Genomic DNA, 24,211 nt, shown 5'->3' with positions numbered 1-24,211 from the left:
TGATTTCCAACCTGGGCACAGCACTGAAACGACCATGCTCCACATCGTTGATGATGCCCCCCAAGCCCTGGACCCAGGGAAAACATGCCTTTTAATCCTCCTAGATCTATCCTCTGCCTTCGACACGGTCAACCACGAAAAACTAATCGAACGCATCAAACTGAGGATGGGTTTGTACGGTTCTGTTCTAGAATGGTTTAAATCCTTCCTCCAAAACCGATCGCAGCGATTCCTAATTAACGGCAAAGTGTCTGCTCCCTCGCCGGTCGGAGTCCCTCAAGGATCAACCCTGTCCCCTACCCTTTTCAACCTTTATCTTGAACCACTTACCGAAGTACTATGCACAGCGAATATCTCCTACCATATGTATGCTGACGACACTCAGCTACACATCAAAGCCTCCTCTCTTGAGTACATTCTCTCCCTGAACGAGGCCCTGAAATCAACTGTCCACTGGCTCACTTCCAATCAACTTAAAATTAACGCCAAGAATACAGAATTTCTCCTAATTTCCCCTCCAAAAACGAATCCCGAGATGCAGTTATGGGTCAAGGATATCACAGCCTTAGATTGCCCACCGACCATTGTGGACTCAGCAAAATCTTTGGGAATTACCCTGGACTGCAATTTGAACATGCGAGACCACATCAACTCGTTGGCCAAATCAGCCAGATTCCACCTGAGCTACCTCTGGAAACTGAAACCCTTCCTTGACACTAGCGACCTAAAAAGCGCAGTCCAAGCGATAGTAATATCTATACTGGAATACGGCTGTTCCACTCTCTCAGGCTTACCCAAGATCTCGCTGGCACCCTTAAAAGACTGCCTTAATGCCGCCGCCAGACTTCTTACAAATGCAAAAACAACAGTTGATGGACAGAATGCAGAACAATGTCATACATTCACCCCAGTACAGAGATCTGGGCCTAAATCTATTGTTTTTTTGCTCACTACACCACCCCAGTTCAGACATGGCCATATGCAAATCAGCCTTGACCCTGTGCCTCATGAGAACATTCTAGCCCGAACTGCCAAGCCATGTCTTCCCTGGACTGGAATCAAGCATCCTAGGACCGGTTTCTGGCTATCAGCCGTCTTCAGCCAGAATAGCTTGACTCCAGTGGTGTGGAGAGCATGGGACTCACGTCTGAGCATACCCGTTCCACTCGGGGTGACAAATGCAAAAACAATTGATGGACAGAATGCGGAACAATGTCATACATTCACCTCAGTACAGAGATCTGGGCCTAAATCCATCTTTTTTTGCTCACCACACCACCCCAGTTCAGACATGGCCATATGCAAATCAGCCTTGACCCTGTGCCTCATGGGAAAAGTCCAGCCCGAACTACCAAGCCATGTCTTCCCTGGGCCGGAATCAAGCATCCTAGGACCGGTTTCTGGCTATCAGCCGTCTTCAGCCAGGATAGCTTGCCTCCAGTGGCGTGGAGAGCACGGGACTCACGTCTGAGCATACCCGTTCCACTCGGGGTGACAAGTGCAAAAACAACAATTGCTTTATACTCTAATTCCCCTGCCTACCTTACACAGAAACTTGTGGTATCCGGCCGAAGCAGAAACTCCCATTCCGCCAGAGACCTATTACTCCAACCTGCACGGTTCCATAAAAAAAAACGGATAACCGGGCTCTTTCCGGATCCGCTCCAGGTATATGGAACTCTCCCGCCCACCATCAGAAGAATCCCTTCTTTGGCACGCTTCAAAAAGGAGGCCAAAACCTTCCTTATTGGTAAATTCCTCTCCTAAATGCTGCCTCCTGCCGATTCACAGTCCTTGACCAATACACAGACCTTGACCAAATACGGACTAGCGCCTTCCTTTGGAATACCGACCTACCTCTTCAAGAAATCGGGGGCCTTATCTGGAGTTAATTATATGTAAACTGTTTCATACGTGTCCGCTGAACTAATGTGATTCTTTGCCTATTGTACACTGCTATGTTCCCCTGTAAAGAGCTCTGATACCCTAGGCAGTGGTTCCCAAACTTTTGTGACCCGTGGCTCCCTTGACCTAATTGGCAGTTGGTCGTGGCTCCCCACCGTTTTTTTACCGGTGGGCGGGGGAGGGGTAGTAAGCACGACCCCGGGAGTACTTACTGTCGGCTTCCTAAAGTAATTGATAAAATTCACCGTACAGTTTGCTGAAAGAAAGAAAGAAATAAAATGTTCATAGGAACTTCCGTCACTTCAGAAAATCTTGACCATGCACTTTAAAATGGCCTATCATCTATTAACAAAAATCAATATAGCACCCTGCTTCCCTTCTACATTCCTCTTTCTTTGACTGTTCCATCCTAATGTGTGCAAGAGTTTCCCCAGCCCAAAAAAATTTGGAAAATTAAAATACTATATATGTGGCATGGCATGCTGTTGCCAGCATTTATAAAATGTAGTCAAACGATGTAATGAGCCCCGTGGAGCCCGCCTTTTTACAGTAAAATTATTAATCAAATACCATGGTGATCTTCGCACCAACCTCCTTTTTACACCGTTACCAACAGCATTATTTGTACTGTAAATTTCACAGTAAAAATAATGCTGGTGATACAGGTGTAAAACGGAGGTTGGGGCGAAGATCAGCATGGTATTTGAGAAATAATTTTACTGTAAAAGGGAGAAGACTGAACTCACAACAGGAAAACCTGTTTCAAAAAGTGGATAAATAGGATTTTAACCCCTTCGATGCTGATGACGGCTGGGAGCCGTCATGGCACACAGTGATCGTATGCTGATGACGGCTCCCAGCCATCATGACCACGCCCGCGATCGGAATGTGCCGCACAGGATCGGAATTCCGGCCGCGGGCAAGGGGTTAAAGATCCACAGTAAATATTTTGGATGAAACTAGTTATACATTCTAGAACAATCGCAAGCGCTGCGATACCACATCAACTAAAAACTGGCCAACTCCCCAATTCTCACACACTATCCTCACCCTTCATGTCTAACCTCATGATTGAGGAGGAGAAGATGTGGCCTAATAGCTAAAGATGCCAACTTTCAACCCCCTTTGATTCTTAGCTGGGCAAATCATTCTTACCCCCCCCCCCCCCCCCCCCCATGCCTAAAAAAGCAACCTGTAGTCTGGCACTCTTGTAAAATGTCTGGTTCTCATTGTGAAGCTTGAGTAAAAAGGCGGGCTCCACGGAGCTCATTAAATTGTTGGACTGCATTTTATAAATGTTGGCAACAGCATGCCAATGATAAGCAAGAGAGCCCTACATGTGTTGATCCCATGCAACAGCATGCCATGCCATGCCACATTTATAGTATTAAGCTGGAAAATTAAAACTCCATACTTTTTGCTACACTGTGTTTCCTTGACTCTCGATACAGTCCAGCATGTCTCTGACTTTCCCAACACTCCAGCATTTCTGGGACTCACCAGCATTTCCAAAACTCTCCCTACTCTCCAGAACTTCCCTGACTCACGCTACATTCCAGCATTTCCATGATTCTCTCTACACTGCCACATTTCCGGACTCCTCCTTACTCGAGCATTTCCAGGTCCCCATGTCCACTGTAACATTTCCCTGTCTCTGTCCACTCAAACATTTCCATAACTCTAGCTACACTCTAGCATTTCCCATAACCTTACTCACTGTACACTTTCATGTGATGCTACCTGCCCTGTTAGTGTTCCCATTATTTTGGACTCGGCTTTTAATTGGTGGAAGCACGTTGGTACATCTTTTCTTCAGAGCAGTAAATCACCTGACGAAATGAACTAGGATCTACAATTTTAATCTAAGTGTTTTTTTCATAATATAGTACGGTTTGTATATTATTACTATTCTTGTTTTATAACTCATTGAATAAAGGCAGTACACATCAACTAACATTACTTTTTTTAGATCTATCCGGACTTTTGCTGTAAAATATTGCTCCTCTACAATATGAGTATTACTTAATTGTGAGGATTTCACACACAGTGAGCTCTTTTGTTGCAACATTCACTGCACCAATTCTTTGGGCTCTTGATCCACCCAAGAACACAATAAACCCAGGCCCCTGCAGCACCTGTGGTGCAGGGAGGACCCCAGCTCTCAAAGGGGCCCAAAGGCAATGACTAGCTTTGAGATATGAGAGGCTCGGGGGCCACTCTTCGCTTTATGGGGGTGAGGGGGGGCATCATTTTGCTAACGCCAATGAATGACTGCGTGAATTAATCTGATAGATACCGCACAAACTTTAAGTGCAATTCATACTTAAACACGATTATTCCAATTTATTTATTTGTTTGGTAGTGGAAGATTCAGAAACAGCGAGTTCATTTTTTTTAACTAAATGTGCCCATATGACCAGCGAGCGCAAGTTAAACTTTAAAACGCACTCCTTGCAGCCCGGCTTGTTTCAGTAAAATTATTAATCAAACGCCATGCCGATGTTCGGCACAACCTCCGTTTTACACCTGTATCACCAGCATTATTTTTATAGTAAAAATGATGCTGGTGATACGAGTGTGAAACGGAGGTTGGGTTGTACATCGGCATTGCGTTTGATTAATAATTCTACTCATGTGGAGAACAATGAATCGATGGCCCTGACCGTTTCCTTTGGCTAGTTTTATTTAAACATCAATGTCCCAGTACAAAAGCGGGCGCCACGGAGCGACTTGAAATTAAACTTTGTTAAAGGCAAGCAGTGAAAGTCAAACACAAAACTTAGTACTGAGTGTAACAACTAACCTTAGATGTGACAGAGAGACTCCCACGAGGCACGGCGGGCAGCAACAACGCACGCACCTGTAATGGTCAGCGCTGCATGTAAAATGGAGTCCTAGGACTACGCCTGTGAAAGCACGTACGCCCAACGGCGCACGTATAAGTACGCACGTTTCGCACCAGTACTCTAGGGCCAAACCATGTTCACCGAATATGCAGGGGGCACATAATTTACAGCTGACACTCCACAAAACTTCTCTTTCCCACAACATGCGCGCCGCGCCCCTGGCACCTCATAGCGGCGCACCGGGGTGCAGCGCCGCACAGTTTGGGAACCACAGCCCTAGGGTCAAGTTCATGCTCTATAAAACAATAAAAATTAAATAAAACAAAAATTGGTATAGGGGGTGTTGCAGCACCCCCAGAATAACCATGCCAGAGTTCACAAGTTCAATGAGCAATGAATATGCCCTTAAAGTTTATTTTTATTTTGTCACATTTGCTAATATCTCTTCTGCCAATTTGCTGCTTATTATTTTAACATGGAGAATGGTGTTTAATTTTTTTTCTCTGACTGCAAAGTTAGAGGATTTTGTAAAGTGAACTATCTGGCAGACTTGCAGGGGTGGCGGGAGTTTGAAACAGAAGGATGCAGGATATCTGTTTTTTTCTTGCACGCACATTTAAATACCAGTAAAATAACGGGACAAAGATTTCAAAATATGTTAGCAGTTAGGAAAGCACAGATGATGCGTATTGTTTTGATTCTGAAGTGTGATTGAAAGAAAGATTTTAATAGGATCAAAAGAAATCAAGTCACTTTATTTGGTGGTGTGCAAGTAGTAAATATTTGCTGAAAACCGATTTCCACACATTATCGTTTTGTGCGCTATATAGTTTTATCAGTAAAACTGCATGTCAGTGTGAATTTTGTGGCCATTTTAATAGAAAATGTGTTGCTTGTAATTGACGATGTGCCACCACTCCATGCATTAAAGATATAGTTGCCACAGTGTGCTCCAAAATGCACCACTGGCTACGTAGCACACCCGCACCAATCTCCTGCTGAATTGGACGAGGCTCATTTCTTAAATTTGATCTTTGTTTGCCACTTGCATTTTTCACAATCCCTATGACTTCAGTGACATGTCATTTGTATGAGCAACTCCACTCTGAAAACTTGTTCCAGCACCCTGTGTACAACTCTGTGCCTATGGTAAAACCTTTCAGCCCTGTGTAAGGACACCGCTGTCTGTGGTAACACATTACAGGTGTACACGGGTGCTGCTCTGTCTCTTAATGCCCTTCTTGTCTGTCCATGGAGACCCTTCTCCAGGGTAAAAACCCTGCTCTGTTCACAATCATAATTTAAAAGGAAAAACGCATATGCAGTATCCCAAAAGTAATGACAGTAACTGTAGGAAATTTCTATGTACCCTGCAATATATAAAGTTGGTCATTTAAGCAAAAAGATGCATTGATTCAGTCTGATGATGCAATCCCCTTAGAAAACAAAAGCTCAGTTGACCAAACCTTGACCTCGGCTTGATAGTCCACAATCCACAAAATGTATAACGATACCACAAACTTTGTTTCAGGTTCTTCAGTCTCAGCTCTTGATAGCATACACCAAACTCTTTATCTGCTGACCTTTGTGATGGACTGACAGACAAATTATGCCTTGGACCTCTCTCCCTCTTGGACTGATTAGCTCTGCATTCGCATTGGCTTCAAGAGAAAGTCCAAAGGTTTCATCAACAATGGTAGCATTTCTACATTTCAGATATCCCTGATAAGGACAGTGCTGCTCCCAGATCTCTTGTTCAGTGTAGAGTGAAGACTCGAGGTTGGTTGACACCAATATTAAGATACATCAACATCACAGGCCCACGCGGGAAGGAGTGGACTTCGCATCTATGTTTGAAGTTTGTTTGGGTGATTTAGAAAACCTACAGTAAATTTGATTGTAAAGCCCCCGGATGGTAATACCATTTCCTGAGTCATTATCGCCATATTTTGCTTTTCAATAGCAAAGATGAGATGTAAAAGCAACATTGACACTGGTTTGTTCTCCAGCTTCACAGACGTTTTTACCAAATGCAAGGTTTACAAACATCCTTTTCCCCTCAACCCCTTTCTCTTTGAACGTCTTGACACTGTGTGATGCCTCAATTGTTTGTTGCTGTTCTCTAGGTTTATCACCTGAACCGTAGATTTCCACTTCTATTATCCTTTTTCCATCCGACATACCTTCTCCCTCCTGCGTCCTTTCTTTCTCAGGCCCCCTTGGTTTGATTTGGGGGGCCTCCCAGACCATCTCATCCACCCATTTTTTAAAACGAGTTTTATCCTGCCTCCACCACGATCCTTCTTTTTCTGTTTGGTTGTGGGAGGTCCCCTTGTGTAACTTGTTCCCTACCTCCAACACCGTTGTCCCTTTTTAACTAACTTAATATTAAAACGTTGTTCCATAACCTTCAGCTAGTTTAGGAAATTGGTATTAATTTTCACTGTTTTGTGTATGTGTGTGTTTGTGGAGGGGGAGGGCTTCTATTGTTTACAACCAAATTCAAATATTATTATTTTGTATTTCCACTTAGTGGTCGTTTGATTATTTAGGTTATTAGACACGGGTTTCTTTATATGTTGTCTCTCAGTTTACATACTACAGTCTTTAGATGCAGAACTGCATCTGCTGATAGTTACTGAGAGGTTGCATAGTATTACCTGCAATGCAATAGTACATTAAAGGTTAACAAAGTTTATTAAGCCACAAACAGCCTTTATCTGTACATCGCTCTGGTTATAAAAGACCGTCCAGTGTCTCTTCCCCAGTTTTGCTCTGTGTTAACTTTGTGCGGATGTTTAAAGGTGGCCCACCCAGAGCCAGAGGCTTGCTTTGATTTCTTGAGTTCAGGTGATGAAACCTCCACTTCTGGCCATTTGTATCACAAAGCTATCAGAGCTGCCAGAAGTGTAACATTAAGGTGAATTACCTGATTTTTTGGCTGACGTTTGAAGTGAAAACGCACCCTTAGCCTGCTGTGTAGCACCCCTTCTTTTAATCAGAATGAGCAAGGCAAGGCAGAGGCACACCACAAGATTTTTTTTTGATCAGCACATTTGTTTTGATTTTTAAAAACAAAGAAGAACAAATCAGCCAGAGCATGAAAATCACAGATATAAATACAGTCACTTCATCGTTTTACCCCCAATCAAGATCTCTTTAAAAATACGACTAAAAACTGGAATCCAGTCAATTGGGACACTCCACAGCCCCCAGCCACTTCCCCCACACTCTGCAGTATTCCTTGGCACACCCCTTCGCAGTGTACATGGCTTTTTCTTGGTTCGCACACCAGTCCACCCCTTTTCCCCACCTCTCCAGGGCGAGAGGATTAGGGCTTATCCAGGACGCCGTAATGTCCTGCTTGACCACCATCATAGCTGTGTTGTAAAACAACTTGTCGGACCTGGACCCATCCATCCCATCGGTGATTCCCAACAAGGAGTGACGCGGACCATGGGGAACCTCCCAGCCCAGCGCTCCGTTAATTCTCCCTCAATGGAACCCCAGATCTGCCCCAAGTGGGGGTACGACCAAACCATGTGGAGGAAGTCAAGTGGGACATGCTTGCCTCGCGCGCAGGAGGCCTCTGGGCGCAGCCCCGCTCGCTGTAGGCGCAGGGGGTGAGGTATGCTGCGTGTAGGTAGTATAACTGAATCTTCTTGAGTTTGGCTGATACAGTAACTATTCTGGGGGCCATAAGGGCATCGCACCAGTCTACATCGTCAAGAGGGCCCACCCATTCCACCCATTGATCATTCAACTTACCTAGTGAAGTGGGGGTGTTATTGACTAGTGTAGGGTAAATTCAGGAGACCCACCCCTACTCAAGTCGCCCATCAGCGTCTGAGCCTCAGAGGGGCTGTATTCAGGGAGCCCCGTATCGCCTGTAATGTGTGTGAGTAGGGCATGTCTCAACTGCAGGTATTTACAGTGTTGGGAGGAGTGTAAGGAGTAACGGGTTTGGAGCTCCCGGTAAGACAACATCTGGCCTCTTTCCCACACGTCCCCTAATTGGGAGATACCAAAAAGGTCTCAAGATTTAAAACCCCGCAGCCTGCTGACTTCCCTAAGCCAGGCCCCCTGCCACAGGGGTTGCACTGGGTCAGCTTCCCTAACCACCCTGTGTGTCGGAGCGAGACCCGCCATGCCAGCAGCACTGAGCGCGTCACCTCAGGAAGTCGCTCTGAATGGGTTCCTCATATAGCATGGTTTGGATGTCCGTTATCCACATTTCGCTCAGCTCAAGCCTGTAGGCAGGGTCCGATCAGCCCCCATTAAACCAATCGTGTATCACTAGTAGGCACACCACAAGATTTAATATAGATTTACACATCACAAGTTCTCCCATTTCATACAAACTGCACCATGTTTAAAACTCCTTTCCAAACATGTGCAAAGCCCTTTTGAAACATTTGCCCAATCTGTGTCTGTGGTGGATCAGCAAATCATTGCCACTGTGACTTTCACTGCTTGGAGCCTGAGTTCTCCAGTTATCATGGGAAGGCTATGATGGTTTGATTTTGTTTATGACCCTCTCTGGTGGCTGCTCCCTTGGGCTCTCTACAGCCCAGGGTGACATTCTGCTGCAGCTGGGCTGCCACAGTCACCCTTGCTTAAAGGAACAAGCATTTGCAATGCAATAAGTCTCGCAATTGCGAGAGTTTGATGGCATTGTAAATGACAACGCCTTTTATTTATGTGTTTACAAAACAAAGCATAAATAAAAGGCATTGTCATTTACAATACCAATAGGTCAAAGTTCTAAAATGGGAGACCTATTGCACTGCAAATGCTTGTAGTTTACAGGCGCCCCATGCTGCACTTTCACGTTAATAGAGGCCACGCCCCTTTCTTTAGACGACCCGTGTCGAAAGAAAGTTCTGCAGCCACTATTAAAATGAAAGTGTGGTATGGGGCGCTTTTACCAAAAAAGCATTTGTTTGCCAAGCTGATAACCAAATGCTTTTTTTTTGTTAAAGCATCCGTGAAAGCACTGAGGCGAATGTTGCAGGAAAGCATGTCGTGCCTACAGTAAGAGAAACACATTAAAGAAAATAGTGCTTACAGACTAAATAATTTTACAAAAGGGGGTGGTGATGAACAAAGTGTCTGAATTGAGCAGACCACTCTTACCCAGTCCAAAGATCAGGGCTTGATCCATCACCGTTATTTATCTCACTGCCCCATCCCAGCTCAGAACCTGGCTATATGCAAATCAGTCTGTCCCTGGCCCAGTGCATCATGGGAACAGGGCAGACTAAACTACCAAGCCAATTCTTTACCAGAATGGAGACAAGCTACCGGGGACCGGTTTCTGGCATTTCAGCCTCTTCGGCCCGGCTTGCTTGAATCCTGATGGAGCAGTGAGAAAGGGACTCATGTCTGAGTATACCCTGCCACACCTATAGTGGCCAAAATCGATTTACAAAAGGGGGTGGTGATGAACAAAGTGTCTGAATTGAGCAGACCACTCTTACCCAGTCCAAAGATCAGGGCTTGATCCATCACCGTTATTTATCTCACTGCCCCATCCCAGCTCAGAACCTGGCTATATGCAAATCAGTCTGTCCCTGGCCCAGTGCATCATGGGAACAGGGCAGACTAAACTACCAAGCCAATTCTTTACCAGAAAGGAGACAAGCTACCGGGGACCGGTTTCTGGCATTTCAGCCTCTTCGGCCCGGCTTGCTTGAATCCTGATGGAGCAGTGAGAAAGGGACTCATGTCTGAGTATACCCTGCCACACCTATAGTGGCCAAAATCGATTTACAAAAGGGGGTGGTGATGAACAAAGTGTCTGAATTGAGCAGACCACTCTTACCCAGTCCAAAGATCAGGGCTTGATCCATCACCGTTATTTATCTCACTGCCCCATCCCAGCTCAGAACCTGGCTATATGCAAATCAGTCTGTCCCTGGCCCAGTGCATCATGGGAACAGGGCAGACTAAACTACCAAGCCAATTCTTTACCAGAAAGGAGACAAGCTACCGGGGACCGGTTTCTGGCATTTCAGCCTCTTCGGCCCGGCTTGCTTGAATCCTGATGGAGCAGTGAGAAAGGGACTCATGTCTGAGTATACCCTGCCACACCTATAGTGGCCAAAATCGATTTACAAAAGGGGGTGGTGATGAACAAAGAGCTAAAAAACGGTGTTGGATCTAGCCCTGATCTCTTGACTGGGTGAGAGTATTCTGTTTAATTCAGAGACTCTGTCCCTCACCACCCCTTGTTGTAAATATTTTTGTCCACCCTAAGCGTGGAGGGGTATGCTCAGATGTGAGTCCCTTGCTCATTGCACCATCAGGATTCAAGCAAGCCGGGCCGAAGAGGCTGAAATGCCAGAAACCGGTCCCCGGTAGCTTGTTTCCTTCCCAGTGTAAGAATTGGCTTTTGTAGTTTGGTTTGCCCTGTTCCCATCATGCACTGGGACAGGAACAGACTAATTTGCATACAGCCAGGTTCTGAAACTGGGATGGTGCAGTGAGCTAAAAAACGGTGTTGGATCTAGCCCTGATCTCTTGACTGGGTGAGAGTATTCTGTTTAATTCAGAGACTCTGTCCCTCACCACCCCTTGTTGTAAATACAGACTAAATAAGACATACCTTAGAACAACCGAAGTAAAAGGGCTAGTCCTCATTGGAAGTTACAAATGAAGACAAGGCTGTACTAAGAAGAGACTAACAAGCCTATGAACGAATCAGAAGCCAACATTTTTTTTTAAGGACATTGACACAAGCCAATAACAAATATGGGTGGAGAGTGGGTGGGGCTTCAAATCCATACTCCAATACAGCATGGCTCGCAGAGCAGCTCATGCGCTGCCCAGGCTCGACCTAAAAAAGACATGGAGACCACACTGCTGTACAGACAGCCAACAGGTGTAAACCATTTGTTATTCCCATCAAAGATTATCAATCTTTCACCAGAAGATAAATCTTTCCTCCATGATAAAACACATACGTCCACCCACCCAGTGCAGCTATCACTCTATGGTTAAACTCTGCAGATCTGTCCACCGACAGCCCTCTCTTTGGTAGAACCATGCGGGCATGTGTATGGATTTCACTCTCTATGGTAAAGCCTTCCATCTCGGTGCTTGATAATGTCGTGGGTGTGGACTCTTCTGGGCCACAACATGGAGCCTTTTTCACATCATGCGTCACATCGTACAAATGGCGCCAATGTCAGCATCATTTTAAGCAGCTGGGGATGCAGAAGCAGCCCTGCTTCATCCGTAACACAGTGGAGTGACTATTTCTGTGACCTCCCTGCACGGGCTCCTGCGGTGTTTGCCTGCTTCTATGCACCTGTCCTTCCATGTCCACTCCTCTTCGCACAGGTGTCTGCGGGTAACGCCCTGCACCCTCCTCACATCTACAAACCGGATCCTGCAGGGCATCTCCTGTTCCTGCCAACTGTCTCGCGCCCTTCACACTTGTTCCCATTGAATCTTCTCTTCCATGCAGCAGTTCCTGCAGATTGGTGCTTGTTGCCTGTCGTGGTTCCTGCATATTATTAACTGTTCCTTCTGCATCTTCAGGTTCCTGCTGGTCAGTTTGTGTACCTGCAACACCCTGGGATCTGAGCTCTGACTCCTGGAAGTCACTTTCCCTTTCTGCTGTGATTTCATGTCCATGCAGCTTGCTTCCTGCAGCTTCACTGGCTTTGGGCTCATGCTCTTGTTTTTGCAGGGCTGCGTCTGTCCTTTCTTTGCTCTGCGTCTCTTTTGGCAGCAATAGAGCCATTATGTCCTTTTTATCATCAAAAGGATTGTCTCCATATCGCTCCCTGAGGTGTCTGGCAACCTGTAAAGGAAAGACAAACACAAGGCTGTGACAGGGAACTCTTGAGGGAATGAGAGTATGACTCAGATATGCCAATACCCTTGGGTTAAAAGTACATAGCAGGACATGAGCGCATTCATATTGCGGTAAAAATGATATAAAATGAAGTCAGTGGAGGCAAAATATTTTTTTAATGTGAAGTTACACAAAGGTGAAGCCATTTCTCTATGCGACTTGCACATTATGTACAATTACGAATGTGGAAGTCTGTGCGTAGACAGAATTTGAAATTCACAAAACTTTACAATGACTGCAAAGCTTTAATACACACAGTATTGCAGGAAGTAATCTTGGAAAGTGTTATAAAGGTAGCTGTATGACCACATAAAGAGAGCAGTCAGTTGTAGTCAGCAGCAGGTTTATTTCGTGATCACCCCAGCCATACAGATCTCGATTTGCTATCAAGCTGTCCCTTTCAAGAGCTGCCCACACACATTTCTATCACCTCATATCATGCTTCAGCATGTCCATATATTGGTAGAAACCTTGGTAAATTATAACAATTCCACATCTGCACCCGTGCAAATTAGTAATCCTGAAATTAACAAAATGTTTGTGGTTTGGACAAGTAGGTGCATTGAATGACAGCAGATTCATGTTATGAATATTTGCATTACAGTTTCACCATATTTTCAGGTTTTGCCCACACATTTTTACGGCATATCTCCCACTCAAAATTTGAAAACCATTTTGCAGTTTTCAGGTGCCTTTACAAAATAAAATTTGCTGAGGACAGTGGCAGATGCGGGACTTGGACTGTCAGGTCTAACACAATGTAGGGTGGATCACTGATTTAATGCTCTGCTACTGAGACATGGTGTATATAATCTGTAGGTCACAAGTTAGAATCTCATTGAATCTAAAATTCCAAGCACACATAATTGATAATAAAAAGACTTGTTACAGTGCTTAGAATTGAAAGTAATGTAGCTAAAAGAACTATATATAAAAATAAGCACTGGCAAACCCAATAGATCTGGCTTTGTAAAATGGACTGATGGTGTTGCGTTCCTCGTGTGCTGGCTGATGGCGGGGACTCTAGACGCACTATGGACGCACTGACTAGCATTCTTTTTGTACGGGATCTGCTCCTTCCTGTGCACCAGACTTCCGATAGGCTGGAGTGACAGGCATGTGCAACATTGAAGGAAGAAGGGCAGTGTCGAGGCAAGAGACTGATGGCCAGAGGAGTAGGGAAGATTTGGAGGTCTCAGAAGTGAAGATGAGAGCAGCGGCAAGTGGTGAGACCGGACCTGGAGAAGCAATGGTGTTGCGAGTGTGGCCGGACGGTATCCCACCAGCATTGTTTAAACGCACCAGAGGGAGGGCGAGTCAGATGAGGCGGCTGTGATTCCATCAAGGGGTCACAACTTCAGGCAAGTAGTGAGAACAAGTGCACACACCCTTAGTTACTGGCTTGCTGCACACGCTTACTTGGTGGGGCTGTAGGACCCTTTTGTGTTACTCTACATGGACATCTTGAGAGAAATCAATTGGGGAACTTTTATTTGTGTGTCCTTATATTTGGAGTGGATGGCAAGACGTTGAGGGATCTTTCCTTTTGTTTCTTGAGATACTGTGATGTGCTTTGAGATGTACATTGAATTGTCTAACATTAATGGGCTTATGGAGTAAGAGATAATTAGATGCTACTATATAAAACTGCAAATAAATAAATGAAAAATAGACTTGGGCTTTTCTTTTCCCCGAGGGTGCTGTTTCAAAAGTGAGGGAGATCACCGAAGAAACTCCTAAGGAGGAAGGCCTATAAGACAAGAGACTGTGTGGAATGAACTGTGTTTATACTTACCTTTTTTCGTTATGGTAGACTTGTGGCAAATAACAGCATCCTACACCTAGTCTCTTAGCTCTTGTTCTGTAACAGTGGTGTCAGAAGTAGGATAAGTATCCCTTTAAGGACAAGAAGGTGGCCCACCCGGTGACATTGGACGATGTGATTGCAACTAGCTGAGGGCCAGCGCCACCTACAACTAGTTGTAGAGGGGCAGGCTACTGCTGCACAGAAGGAATGGGAAAAGTTTACAGGAAGCCCTTCAAGCCCAGGCAGGCGTGATGGCTAATAATCAGGCAGACCGGATACTGCGATACAAAAGTTGACAGATACCATTGCTAGTACTAAGTTACACCCAAATGTCCCTAGCTCCGTTTTTACAAAAATACCAGCCTGGTGAAGATCCATTTCTTTTTTACCAACTTTGAGAGAGTGGCAAGTATGGCAACCTGACCCCCAGAGCGTTGGAGTCAGTATGTTGAACTCCTTCTATCAGGGGAGTTGCAAACGACCTATCAAGCAGCAAATCCTGCTAGTGTAACACCATATCATGAGATAAAAACGGTTAATAGTGGAATATCCGGGCAATGATAGTGAGTACTATTGGTCAAAATTCCATGATTTGAGTAATCTTCGATTGAAGACAACTTCCTCAACAATGGAAGAAGACCTCGATAAAATCTTTTTAGAACAATATCTAAATGCTCTCCTGAAACCCCACTCCAGCATAGATTAAACCGCATCTGAATGCCACTGTGAGTAGTGCTATAGACTTCGCATGTGCCTACCACAGGGCTCCCGATTTTAGGGTGTCTCAGTCACGGACCCTTGATGTTAGGGTATCTCAACCACGGGTGTCGACTCCTGTTTCTTTATGTTGGAGGAGGTCTTAGTCACCAACTTCTACTCCTAGACCACCACCAGAGGTTAGTGCACAATCCCATCCGCTTAATAGGAAAGTAGGCCAAGCACCACAATGTTATCAATGTGAGGAGTGGGGCCATATTGCACGGAATGCCCTCAGAAGGCATCAATACCTGAGCCTATGGAAGTTGAAAATTCCTGAGGTCGGGATTTATAGGCTGGGGGTAGTCCAGATAGATACCACATGTGTATACAGGTCAATCAAGCCCCTACAAAAGTTCTGATCTACTCAGGCTGTCGTCATTCTGTGATCAGTCGTGAAAACGTGAAACTTCACCAGTGGCAACCTGGGAAAACTGTAGTGATAACCTGTGTCCATGGAGACAGCAAGCCTTATCCTGTGGCTGTTGTAGAAATTGACGGGATGGGAAGAAAAGAGACTATAGAAGTAGGTGGGATTCCTCAGCTAGTTGAAGAGATGATTTCGGGAACTGACTAGGAGGAGTTTCCTCTCCTTTTGCCCAGGGTGTATCCTGACAGGAGGGTATACTTATAACAGGCATAGAACATTTTTTAGTTGTAATAAACATCTTAGCACAGCACAGGAAAATGATGTGATTCCTATTGGTGCAAAAAGGGTACTATTGGCTTTAAAACACTGTAACTTCAGTACATAGTTTAGATATACAGAATTGAAAAGGAAAAGTGGCAAAGTAAAGTCTTGGCCACCCAGACCTGGCACTAACGTCGGTTTAAAGCAGATATGTGTATGTTATCTGGCAAAATGCCTCCACTCAAAGTGCAGGAGAGACAATAGCTGAAATGGGCTTACCGTATTGTGGCATGCAGACCTAAAATGCTAATGACAGTTAAAAAGACCGGTGGATGAAGAGAGCTGACACAAACCTTTTCCAGATATATATATATATATATATATATATATATATATATATATATATATATATATATATATATATATTCTCACCAACTTTGTCCCAGTTATGAGGCCGCACTTCGTCACAGGTTAGTCACAAACTGATTTATTTGCAGATACAGCCAGCTTCTCTTCCCTAATAGTGTCCCCCGGCCTGACGCGTTTCAGGGAATCCTTTCCCTTTCTTCAGAGGCCCACAAGAGCAAACATCATTGCGTGCAGCTGCACTGTCTCCTGCATCCTTTTCACGCTTTAAATGGCCTCCGGTGTGCCTTTTAATTTTTTCACAGCTCCAATGCATGCTGGGACCTGCAGTTTGTTTATGCATAATTAATTATCCTCCAGTGGATTTGGTGCTCTTGCGAAGTTCTAGGGACCAGTGTCGCCCTCCATTGGGCCCGAAAAAGACTCTGGCTGTGTCTTAATCCAAGCACCTGCTCCGCCGATCACAGAAGGAAAGCTCTCCCTCTGCGCAGACCATGGCTCTTTCAATGGCAGTGCGTCGCCTCCGCGGTCGGAACCACCGCGCACATAGTCTCACCAACTTTGTCCCAGTTATGAGGCCGCACTTCGTCACAGGTTAGTCACAAACTGATTTATTTGCAGATACAGCCAGCTTCTCTTCCCTAATAGTGTCCCCCGGCCTGACGCGTTTCAGGGAATCCTTTCCCTTTCTTCAGAGGCCCACAAGAGCAAACATCATTGCGTGCAGCTGCACTGTCTCCTGCATCCTTTTCACGCTTTAAATGGCCTCCGGTGTGCCTTTTAATTTTTTCACAGCTCCAATGCATGCTGGGACCTGCAGTTTGTTTATGCATAATTAATTATCCTCCAGTGGATTTGGTGCTCTTGCGAAGTTCTAGGGACCAGTGTCGCCCTCCATTGGGCCCGAAAAAGACTCTGGCTGTGTCTTAATCCAAGCACCTGCTCCGCCGATCACAGAAGGAAAGCTCTCCCTCTGCGCAGACCATGGCTCTTTCAATGGCAGTGCGTCGCCTCCGCGGTCGGAACCACCGCGCACATGGTCTCACCAACTTTGTCCCAGTTATGAGGCCGCACTTCGTCACAGGTTAGTCACAAACTGATTTATTTGCAGATACAGCCAGCTTCTCTTCCCTAATAGTGTCCCCCGGCCTGACGCGTTTCAGGGAATCCTTTCCCTTTCTTCAGAGGCCCACAAGAGCAAACATCATTGCGTGCAGCTGCACTGTCTCCTGCATCCTTTTCACGCTTTAAATGGCCTCCGGTGTGCCTTTTAATTTTTTCACAGCTCCAATGCATGCTGGGACCTGCAGTTTGTTTATGCATAATTAATTATCCTCCAGTGGATTTGGTGCTCTTGCGAAGTTCTAGGGACCAGTGTCGCCCTCCATTGGGCCCGAAAAAGACTCTGGCTGTGTCTTAATCCAAGCACCTGCTCCGCCGATCACAGAAGGAAAGCTCTCCCTCTGCGCAGACCATGGCTCTTTCAATGGCAGTGCGTCGCCTCCGCGGTCGGAACCACCGCGCACATAGTCTCACCAACTTTGTCCCAGTTATGAGGCTGCACTTCGTCACAGGTTAGTCACAAACTGATTTATTTGCAGATACAGCCAGCTTCTCTTCCCTAATAGTGTCCCCCGGCCTGACGCGTTTCAGGGAATCCTTTCCCTTTCTTCAGAGGCCCACAAGAGCAAACATCATTGCGTGCAGCTGCACTGTCTCCTGCATCCTTTTCACGCTTTAAATGGCCTCCGGTGTGCCTTTTAATTTTTTCACAGCTCCAATGCATGCTGGGACCTGCAGTTTGTTTATGCATAATTAATTATCCTCCAGTGGATTTGGTGCTCTTGCGAAGTTCTAGGGACCAGTGTCGCCCTCCATTGGGCCCGAAAAAGACTCTGGCTGTGTCTTAATCCAAGCACCTGCTCCGCCGATCACAGAGGCGACGCACTGCCATTGAAAGAGCCATGGTCTGCGCAGAGGGAGAGCTTTCCTTCTGTGATCGGCGGAGCAGGTGCTTGGATTAAGACACAGCCAGAGTCTTTTTCGGGCCCAATGGAGGGCGACACTGGTCCCTAGAACTTCGCAAGAGCACCAAATCCACTGGAGGATAATTAATTATGCATAAACAAACTGCAGGTCCCAGCATGCATTGGAGCTGTGAAAAAATTAAAAGGCACACCGGAGGCCATTTAAAGCGTGAAAAGGATGCAGGAGACAGTGCAGCTGCACGCAATGATGTTTGCTCTTGTGGGCCTCTGAAGAAAGGGAAAGGATTCCCTGAAACGCGTCAGGCCGGGGGACACTATTAGGGAAGAGAAGCTGGCTGTATCTGCAAATAAATCAGTTTGTGACTAACCTGTGACGAAGTGCGGCCTCATAACTGGGACAAAGTTGGTGAGACTATGTGCGCGGTGGTTCCGACCGCGGAGGCGACGCACTGCCATTGAAAGAGCCATGGTCTGCGCAGAGGGAGAGCTTTCCTTCTGTGATCGGCGGAGCAGGTGCTTGGATTAAGACACAGCCAGAGTCTTTTTCGGGCCCAATGGAGGGCGACACTGGTCCCTAGAACTTCGCAAGAGCACCAAATCCACTGGAGGATAATTAATTATGCATAAACAAACTGCAGGTCCCAGCATGCATTGGAGCTGTGAAAAAATTAAAAGGCACACCGGAGGCCATTTAAAGCGTGAAAAGGATGCAGGAGACAGTGCAGCTGCACGCAATGATGTTTGCTCTTGTGGGCCTCTGAAGAAAGGGAAAGGATTCCCTGAAACGCGTCAGGCCGGGGGACACTATTAGGGAAGAGAAGCTGGCTGTATCTGCAAATAAATCAGTTTGTGACTAACCTGTGACGAAGTGCGGCCTCATAACTGGGACAAAGTTGGTGAGACTATGTGCGCGGTGGTTCCGACCGCGGAGGCGACGCACTGCCATTGAAAGAGCCATGGTCTGCGCAGAGGGAGAGCTTTCCTTCTGTGATCGGCGGAGCAGGTGCTTGGATTAAGACACAGCCAGAGTCTTTTTCGGGCCCAATGGAGGGCGACACTGGTCCCTAGAACTTCGCAAGAGCACCAAATCCACTGGAGGATAATTAATTATGCATAAACAAACTGCAGGTCCCAGCATGCATTGGAGCTGTGAAAAAATTAAAAGGCACACCGGAGGCCATTTAAAGCGTGAAAAGGATGCAGGAGACAGTGCAGCTGCACGCAATGATGTTTGCTCTTGTGGGCCTCTGAAGAAAGGGAAAGGATTCCCTGAAACGCGTCAGGCCGGGGGACACTATTAGGGAAGAGAAGCTGGCTGTATCTGCAAATAAATCAGTTTGTGACTAACCTGTGACGAAGTGCGGCCTCATAACTGGGACAAAGTTGGTGAGAATATATATATATATATATATATATATATATATATATATATATATATCTCGAACAGGCTCCTTCACAGAAAGAGAAAAGGCCACACTTGAGGAGGTTTTCGGAAGCGCTTTTAATCAGCTTGCCCACACAGAGTAGAGTTCTGGCACCCATGGTGGCGGATGCATTTCGGCGTTCTTAGCCTCTTCAGCGCCGGGTGAAAGTGTAGGAAGAAGGGGTGTGAGCGAAGGTTCAAATGTCCAGCCTTCATCTCATCCACGGACTGCAGCCACTCCCACGACGATGATGTCACACTGCATATACTTCCTGTGGTCAGCTGGAGCCCCAGCGCCTACAGGTTCCAGCATGCAACAGCAAGATCCTGGTAAGTATCGCAAACGAAGTGGGGAAAATGTCTGTGCTGCAATGTCAGTGAATAGCCCCCAAAGTTCAACAAACACAATTGGGCAGCGGCGCTTCCTCCAGTCCCCAATCCGCTTTCACCACTTCACAACGGAATCCTTTCTGGCGGGGGACATGGCAGATTCCAAGTCCGACGTGCTGCTCAGTGGCAACATTACCGTCATACTTCTTCCGGTGATCTGTGGGGACCCTGTAGAATTCCGGTATCCCGGAGTAGAAACGACTGCAAGCAGTAGTCCAGCAAAAACAGGGCCTCTGAAGAAAGCGGGAGCCTTTTGTGCGCGTCGCTGGTGACCACGCTAGTAAATATCTCGAACAGGCTCCTTCACAGAAAGAGAAAAGGCCACACTTGAGGAGGTTTTCGGAAGCACTTTTAATCAGCTTGCCCACACAGAGTAGAGTTCTGGCACCCATGGTGGCGGATGCATTTCGGCGTTCTTAGCCTCTTCAGCGCCGGGTGAAAGTGTAGGAAGAAGGGGTGTGAGCGAAGGTTCAAATGTCCAGCCTTCATCTCATCCACGGACTGCAGCCACTCCCACGACGATGATGTCACACTGCATATACTTCCTGTGGTCAGCTGGAGCCCCAGCGCCTACAGGTTCCAGCATGCAACAGCAAGATCCTGGTAAGTATCGCAAACGAAGTGGGGAAAATGTCTGTGCTGCAATGTCAGTGAATAGCCCCCAAAGTTCAACAAACACAATTGGGCAGCGGCGCTTCCTCCAGTCCCCAATCCGCTTTCACCACTTCACAACGGAATCCTTTCTGGCGGGGGACATGGCAGATTCCAAGTCCGACGTGCTGCTCAGTGGCAACATTACCGTCATACTTCTTCCGGTGATCTGTGGGGACCCTGTAGAATTCCGGTATCCCGGAGTAGAAACGACTGCAAGCAGTAGTCCAGCAAAAACAGGGCCTCTGAAGAAAGCGGGAGCCTTTTGTGCGCGTCGCTGGTGACCACGCTAGTAAATATCTCGAACAGGCTCCTTCACAGAAAGAGAAAAGGCCACACTTGAGGAGGTTTTCGGAAGCGCTTTTAATCAGCTTGCCCACACAGAGTAGAGTTCTGGCACCCATGGTGGCGGATGCATTTCGGCGTTCTTAGCCTCTTCAGCGCCGGGTGAAAGTGTAGGAAGAAGGGGTGTGAGCGAAGGTTCAAATGTCCAGCCTTCATCTCATCCACGGACTGCAGCCACTCCCACGACGATGATGTCACACTGCATATACTTCCTGTGGTCAGCTGGAGCCCCAGCGCCTACAGGTTCCAGCATGCAACAGCAAGATCCTGGTAAGTATCGCAAACGAAGTGGGGAAAATGTCTGTGCTGCAATGTCAGTGAATAGCCCCCAAAGTTCAACAAACACAATTGGGCAGCGGCGCTTCCTCCAGTCCCCAATCCGCTTTCACCACTTCACAACGGAATCCTTTCTGGCGGGGGGACATGGCAGATTCCAAGTCCGACGTGCTGCTCAGTGGCAACATTACCGTCATACTTCTTCCGGTGATCTGTGGGGACCCTGTAGAATTCCGGTATCCCGGAGTAGAAACGACTGCAAGCAGTAGTCCAGCAAAAACAGGGCCTCTGAAGAAAGCGGGAGCCTTTTGTGCGCGTCGCTGGTGACCACGCTAGTAAATATCTCGAACAGGCTTCTTCACTGAAAGAGAAAAGGCCACACTTGAGGAGGTTTTCGGAAGCGCTTTTAATCAGCTTGCCCACACAGAGTAGAGTTCTGGCACCCATGGTGGCGGATGCATTTCGGCGTTCTTAGCCTCTTCAGCGCCGGGTGAAAGTGTAGGAAGAAGGGGTGTGAGCGAAGGTTCAAATGTCCAGCCTTCATCTCATCCACGGACTGCAGCCACTCCCACGACGATGATGTCACACTGCATATACTTCCTGTGGTCAGCTGGAGCCCCAGCGCCTACAGGTTCCAGCATGCAACAGCAAGATCCTGGTAAGTATCGCAAACGAAGTGGGGAAAATGTCTGTGCTGCAATGTCAGTGAATAGCCCCCAAAGTTCAACAAACACAATTGGGCAGCGGCGCTTCCTCCAGTCCCCAATCCGCTTTCACCACTTCACAACGGAATCCTTTCTGGCGGGGGACATGGCAGATTCCAAGTCCGACGTGCTGCTCAGTGGCAACATTACCGTCATACTTCTTCCGGTGATCTGTGGGGACCCTGTAGAATTCCGGTATCCCGGAGTAGAAACGACTGCAAGCAGTAGTCCAGCAAAAACAGGGCCTCTGAAGAAAGCGGGAGCCTTTTGTGCGCGTCGCTGGTGACCACGCTAGTAAATATCTCGAACAGGCTCCTTCACAGAAAGAGAAAAGGCCACACTTGAGGAGGTTTTCGGAAGCGCTTTTAATCAGCTTGCCCACACAGAGTAGAGTTCTGGCACCCATGGTGGCGGATGCATTTCGGCGTTCTTAGCCTCTTCAGCGCCGGGTGAAAGTGTAGGAAGAAGGGGTGTGAGCGAAGGTTCAAATGTCCAGCCTTCATCTCATCCACGGACTGCAGCCACTCCCACGACGATGATGTCACACTGCATATACTTCCTGTGGTCAGCTGGAGCCCCAGCGCCTACAGGTTCCAGCATGCAACAGCAAGATCCTGGTAAGTATCGCAAACGAAGTGGGGAAAATGTCTGTGCTGCAATGTCAGTGAATAGCCCCCAAAGTTCAACAAACACAATTGGGCAGCGGCGCTACCTCCAGTCCCCAATCCGCTTTCACCACTTCACAACGGAATCCTTTCTGGCGGGGGACATGGCAGATTCCAAGTCCGACGTGCTGCTCAGTGGCAACATTACCGTCATACTTCTTCCGGTGATCTGTGGGGACCCTGTAGAATTCCGGTATCCCGGAGTAGAAACGACTGCAAGCAGTAGTCCAGCAAAAACAGGGCCTCTGAAGAAAGCGGGAGCCTTTTGTGCGCGTCGCTGGTGACCACGCTAGTAAATATCTCGAACAGGCTCCTTCACAGAAAGAGAAAAGGCCACACTTGAGGAGGTTTTCGGAAGCGCTTTTAATCAGCTTGCCCACACAGAGTAGAGTTCTGGCACCCATGGTGGCGGATGCATTTCGGCGTTCTTAGCCTCTTCAGCGCCGGGTGAAAGTGTAGGAAGAAGGGGTGTGAGCGAAGGTTCAAATGTCCAGCCTTCATCTCATCCACGGACTGCAGCCACTCCCACGACGATGATGTCACCCTGCATATACTTCCTGTGGTCAGCTGGAATAGCTGAAATGGGCTTACCGTATTGTGGCATGCAGACCTAAAATGCTAATGACAGTTAAAAAGACCGGTGGATGAAGAGAGCTGACACAAACCTTTTCCAGATATATATATATATGGTACGAATGTCAGATAAGGGTGGGAATGTAGTGTTATGGCCCCAAGAGATGTACAACAAAGAAGCCTCTCTGCAACTATCTGACAGGGAGTGTTATGTGTGAATTAGTACCATCAATGTAACAAACATACCAGAAAGGTACCACCAATGTTTGTACTCTTGGAAGTCTGCAGGATTGATTTCAAAGCAGGAATTTGAATTTCTAAAAAATAATTATCCGATGACACCGCACCTGTACCTTATTCCCAAAATTCGTAAAGATGAACTGTGCCTCCCGGGGAGGCCCATAATATCGGCAATCGGGGGGCTTTTTGAAAATACAAGCAAGTTCATCGATTTTTTTCTACAACCCTTTGTACGCAATTTGCCTTCGTACATAAAAGACAGTGGTGACTTTTTGAAAAAAATCTATGACACTGACTGGCACTCAGACCTTGTCCTGGTAACATTAGATGTACAAAGTTTGTACACCAGTATTCGGCACCATGATGGGCTGCATGCAATCAAGCATTATCTTGACACTAGGGACATAACACTACATCAGCACACAGCCATGTTATTGCAAATGGTGGAGTGGTGTCTCGAGAATAACACCTTTATGTTCAACAAGCTACTCTATCGTCAGATTCAGGGGACTGCCATGGGTACTTGCTTCGCCCCCAGCTATGCTAATTTGTATATGGGCTGGTGGGAGGAGCAAGTACTCATGGTAGAACACGGCACAGAAATGTCCAACAATGTGTTAAAATACAGTCGTTACATTGACAACATTTTTTTGCTGTGGAAAGGCAGTGAAGAAAGTGCAAGATTATTTGCTGAGAAATTAAATGAGAATTTTGTGAACTTAAAGTTCACTTGTAACACCAGCAAATCGTCCATTGTTTTCTTGGACTTAGAGATTTTTAT

The 24,211-nt window shown here is 46.7% G+C and overlaps 1 protein-coding gene across 1 annotated transcript in view; it reads right to left on the bottom strand.

The window, feature by feature from the left end:
• Window positions 1-11,628: 11,628 nt before the first annotated feature.
• DUSP15 (dual specificity phosphatase 15) overlaps window positions 11,629-24,211 on the bottom strand; it is a 100,498-nt gene continuing 87,915 nt past the window's right edge. The window contains exon 7 of the mRNA XM_086932683.1: window positions 11,629-12,561. Coding sequence (XP_086788809.1) covers window positions 11,947-12,561 — 615 coding nt within the window. The 3' untranslated portion in view covers window positions 11,629-11,946. The remainder of the gene's footprint in view (window positions 12,562-24,211) is intronic.

This window comes from Lissotriton vulgaris, chromosome 7 (assembly GCF_964263255.1).
Source record: "Lissotriton vulgaris chromosome 7, aLisVul1.2, whole genome shotgun sequence".
NCBI classification, from domain to species: Eukaryota; Metazoa; Chordata; class Amphibia; order Caudata; family Salamandridae; genus Lissotriton; species Lissotriton vulgaris.
The sequence above is the reverse complement of the archived record's forward strand: the minus strand, read 5'-3'. Positions and strand labels throughout refer to the sequence as shown.